Genomic DNA, 5,000 nt, shown 5'->3' on the forward strand with positions numbered 1-5,000 from the left:
ATATAAGCAAAAATATACCGGTTTAACAGAAACAAAAGACAAGTAGATAGAGCCCTACCTTTAACAGGCAATCCCATCTTGAGCCTCTTCCTCTGTCGTACTTTCTCTAGCCGCGCCTGAAGCATCTTCTCCTTCTTGGCTGCGGCCACCCGCTTGGCTCTCTCCCCGACCTGTGTCTCCTTGTGGAGCTCACGCAAGAGGTCCAGCTGCTCCTTCCTTTCCTTCTCATCCTTGGAAAACCTGAGGTAGCCCGTGCCGTGAACTCTGGCCTCTGCATGGCGGAAGGGATGTGTTAGAAGGATAAGGAAGATGGTGGAGGAGTTGAGTTGGGGGGGAGGGAGGAGGAGGAGGAGGAGGAGGAGGAGGAGGAGGAGGAGGAGGAGGAGGAGGAGGAGGAGGAGGAGAAGAAGAAGAAGAAGAAGAAGGAGGAGGAGCAGGAGGAGTAGGAAGAGGAGTTGGAGGAGGAGGAGGAGGAGGAGAGAGACTATTTTTCATCTCTTGAACATTGCAAAGAAATTATATAAATGGATACTACTCATAACACCATCATACCAAATACTGGTATCACATCTTCGTCCTGTGAATACAAATCACAAGGGTGTATCAAAATCATCCCGACACACACACACAAAGAAGACAAACATACCGTCAAAACTGATGTCCTGGTAGTGCATGTCCTTCTTAAAGGCATTGACATCCTCCTCTGCTTCCCACTTCTGTCGCTGGATCTCTCTCCGCATGTCGTCGGACAGGAGATCTGGTTCTGATGGCTCGTCCTGGGGAGAAAAAAGGGAGATTTCTTTGTGTAATCAGGGCTTTTCTGCGTGAGAAAATCTTGAACAAGGTTTCTGGAATTGAGGAGATAATGAAATTCTTGGAGGAGGAGGAGGAAGAATATCAGGTAGAAGAAGAGAAAGAGATGGAGGAAGAGTGAAGAACAAGGAGGAGGAGGAGAAAGAGTGAGGAGGAGGAGGAGGAGGAGGAGGAGGAGGAGGAGAAAGAATGAGAAGGAGGAGTAGGAAGAGTAGGAGGAGGAGGAGTAAGAAGAGTAGGAGGAGTAGGAAGAGTAGGAGGAGGAGAAAGAATGAGCAGGAGGAGGAGGAGGAGGACTTGGAGGAGGAGAAAATATAAATATACTCTTAACTTACCCATGTAGTGTCCCTGGCAAGTTCTTTGTCCTTCTCCACCATATCTGGCAAGTCCTTTCTCATACAAGTGCGTGTTCTTCCCAAGACGTCTGTGTATTCCACCCTGCCATTAATAGAACATAATAATTTTTAAAAAATAGGAAAAGAAAAGAATTCAATGTCAAAAAACATAATGATGTATCACAAAATAAGAACAACCCTGACAATGATGGTAAATAACAATGATCTTTGAGAAAAAAATGATATACCAAATCAGCAACATAGGCAATTATAACGATTATATTCAAATAAATCTGCTCCCATTTAATATTCTTTTTCTCTCAAGAAAATAAATATCACAAATATATAAATAATATTACTTTAATAAATACAAATATGAAGTATTACATCAAACTCAAGTGTGGAATTCTTTACTATTAAAAGACAGGGAAGTTCAAAACTGCATGTGCATAGGTCATGTGCAAATGAATGTGCAAATTTAAAAAATTGGCAAGATCTAGGTATCAGACCAACCTGAGTATGGTATTTCTTCATGTGAAAAAAAGAAGAAGTATAAACAACTTTTACCATATATTGTCCTTTGCAACAGACATGCTTATGTGCAACAAATGATCAATATTGGTCCTTTAGGGGTGAACAGAAGTGAAGAGAAAAGAAAGAAAATAAAACGAAAGTGCACGTACCATTCTTCGTCCTTCTTTGACGATTTGTACAACTTGGGGTTCTCTTTCTCTCTCTTGGCTTGCTCTTCTTGTTTGCTCTTCCTTTCCATTACGTCGTCAGTAATCTTTTTCTGAAATATGAAGCACCATTTCACCTCAATGCGTCATCGTAATATAATAATTAGATAATAATTAGATGATTCCTTAACCTTTTGCACAGTCAGGACCTGTTTTAAAACATGTGTCTTAGTGGAAATGGATAATGTTTTCAGGTGTTATGTGGTTTTCGAGGCATGTTTAGGCTAGCAGGCGGGAAATATATTACTAGAAAGCGCATATGGATATCAAGCACTATCTGGTATAATTCCCCTCTCACCAGCTAACCATGCTTAGTAATTTTGTTAATTGTAGTTAGTGAAAATGTAACAATAATTCACAACCTTTGCCCTCTTGTAGTTGCTCCTGGCATAAGGCAATAATAACAATAATAATAATAATAATAATAATAATAATAATAATAATTACAAAAATAATAATGATAGTAAAAATAATAATTATAACAATAATATAAATAAAAATCATCAAATAAACACATAATATGAGCAAAATCAAGGCCTGCAATGAACACAAATACAGCAATGTGTACAGCCCAAAAAGAGGCAATGAAACAACCAAAATTTCTTAAGTTTCTACTATAGACACATGTTTTTTTTTCTTCATTTTTCCTACCTGAAAGTTGACAAGATATTTTTGGTTAAGTCCATCGTCTTCCAAGGCCTCCACACCGCCGTGCAGCCTCTCATACATGGCCGCTTTCTTTTCCAAGATTGATCTGAAAAAGTCCAAAGATGTGATTATACTTGTTATAATCAATTAGAAAAATAATAACCTTAACCCTTCTACAATGGGCCTGTCTCATGACGGAGTGGTATCACTTTCATATTGTATTTTTCCTATTGTTGAAATTACATGATTAGCAATAATAACTTATGATTCTAAAGAAGAGGAGGGCAGAAATGAGAGGAAGGAAAGAGGAGGAGGATAAGCATAGACAATAGAATAATAAGAATAAGCTCAAATGTATCCATGTACACAACTCTTTTTATCTTATCTAAGTACAGTTTATTTGGAGGTCTTGACTTGCACATATTAAATAATATCCCACTTTTATATATATGCGTGGAAATTATCATCCTAAGATATGCAAATTTTTAAATGGTTCAACCTTACTCCATGTGCAAAAAGCAAAGTTCCTAACCAGTTAGATATCCGCAAAATGAACTGGAAAACTCAAACAATTACCTTGCTTTCTCTTCTGTAACTTTCTCCTCTTCTATCTGCTCTCTATCCTTAGCCGCCCTGGCAATGACACCAGCATTTGAGATGTTAAAGGATTTCGCTGATCTGCTCTGCTTAGCCGCATCTTGTCTAGGAATTCCCTTCTGGCCGACCCCAAACTTACTCGCCTCTGCACGTTTCTTCTGCAATTCTGCGCGTAATCCTACAAGCTGTGAAATTTAAATATTAATAGGGAGGGCAATAACAGGGATATTGGAGGGATAAAAACAACAAAAAAGAAAGCTAATAAAAATATACCATGGCAGGGGATTCTGCTCCTAAATACTTATTCTCATGTGTAGCATATCTGACAATAATATTACAAGTGAGACACCCGCCCATATATACTATAATTTGACAATATACATTGTTAGCAATCTTCTGATAACAATTTTGTTAGAAACAGCAGCAAGTACCTTTTAATAAGATTTGCTTTAGTATTCTAATAATATCTTGAGCGTACATTTACTCTGTAATATCCCTAACACAGTAAGCAGGCAAATGAAAGTTAAGGTAACAACTATGTATAAATACATTAAAAAGGAAAAAAAATCCTGACAATTTCAATTACCGCAACAGTGGCTCTCAAAACGAGGCATTTTCCTTACGATTATGTTGCTGTTCTATCTACATCCACTTCAAACTCGATCTGTGATGGAAGGTCTAGAAATTTGTACATCCAGGTGGTGGTCTAAGTCAAGCAAGCCTATCAAAGTTTTATCATTTAATTTCTAGAACGATTAAGGTTGGACTGGTTCCTCATAATACGTGAATTATCTTATATATCAACCAACTCTAACTTGCCAAAAAGTATGTGGTGGCAATCTCTTGGCCTTTACTGGGGTGCCAAAGGTATGAAGGATGTGTGATGCGACTGGCAGAATTGTGGGTGCTTCCTACATATTTACCTTCTATAATCAACCCAACCCTATTCATTCTATTTCAAATTATACAACAGACACTAACTAAGAGGAAATTAACGTTGGTAGATATTAAGAAGACAGTTACATGCCAAAACTGGTCTCGCGCTGTTCAATGTGGTCTATGCAATTGTCAGTGCTCTAGTCAAGACCAATATACATTATGATGAGCTGAAGCTTGACTAATATCCCTGGCTATTTTATTATTAAACAAGAAAGCAACCTAAGCTCTGTCTCGCCAAATTTAACATGTATGTTGTGGAGATATTATTTGTCTTAGATGGATCATGAAACCTGGAGGGTCCGTCAATTACTTAACACTGCAACGCTATCGTGATAGACTTATAATTGTCAATCACTAATCTCAGCAATTTTGAGTGGATATATATTGAACACAGCTAATATAATCAAGCGAAAATCCTAATAAAAAATATTAAATTAACCACCAATATCTCGTACAATAAATAATCCATATAATCTTTCGAAATACGGACAAATGTTATTCATAAATATCTAACAATGAAACTCTAATGCACTTAAATGTGTTACCTAATAATACATCTACGTAACTTACCCCAGACTCCATTGTGATAAAGAAATTCTTCTTGCGGAAGAAAACAAAAATTCTTGAGACTCAACACATAAACGTTGTTTGGGTCGCTTACACTCCGATGTCGCCGTGGCAGTCACATTTTCCCTTCTGTAATGAAAATGTGTTGAATTTGAGGGTACTCTCAACTAAATTTAGATTTAGGTGGTTGGTGTATACATGATATGTGTTTATGGTGTTAAGATAACTGAATATCTATAAGATTACTTTGCTTTTGTGGCTTTACTATGAAATATTATACAGAAAGAGTACTAAAACACGCATAGGAGAAAAGGGGAAAATAAAGAAGAAGAATAGTATGCTTACATTTACATACAAATGT

The 5,000-nt window shown here is 37.3% G+C and overlaps 1 protein-coding gene across 1 annotated transcript in view; it reads right to left on the reverse strand.

Moving 5' to 3' along the window:
- Nucleotides 1-4,766, reverse strand: part of LOC122267192 (coiled-coil domain-containing protein 174) — a 6,115-nt gene extending 1,349 nt beyond the window's left edge. Inside the window, exons 1-7 of the mRNA XM_043037249.2 lie at nucleotides 4,643-4,766; nucleotides 3,113-3,318; nucleotides 2,540-2,642; nucleotides 1,832-1,941; nucleotides 1,149-1,251; nucleotides 647-776; nucleotides 59-271 (exon numbers count right to left, since the gene is read on the reverse strand). Of these exons, the coding sequence (XP_042893183.2) occupies nucleotides 59-271; nucleotides 647-776; nucleotides 1,149-1,251; nucleotides 1,832-1,941; nucleotides 2,540-2,642; nucleotides 3,113-3,318; nucleotides 4,643-4,654 (877 nt within the window). The 5' untranslated portion in view covers nucleotides 4,655-4,766. The remainder of the gene's footprint in view (nucleotides 1-58; nucleotides 272-646; nucleotides 777-1,148; nucleotides 1,252-1,831; nucleotides 1,942-2,539; nucleotides 2,643-3,112; nucleotides 3,319-4,642) is intronic.
- Nucleotides 4,767-5,000: the final 234 nt, after the last annotated feature.

The sequence above is a fragment of the Penaeus japonicus genome, unplaced genomic scaffold, assembly GCF_977035675.1.
Source record: "Penaeus japonicus unplaced genomic scaffold, GWHDUDI00000001_assembly GWHDUDI00000013, whole genome shotgun sequence".
Taxonomy (NCBI): Eukaryota; Metazoa; Arthropoda; class Malacostraca; order Decapoda; family Penaeidae; genus Penaeus; species Penaeus japonicus.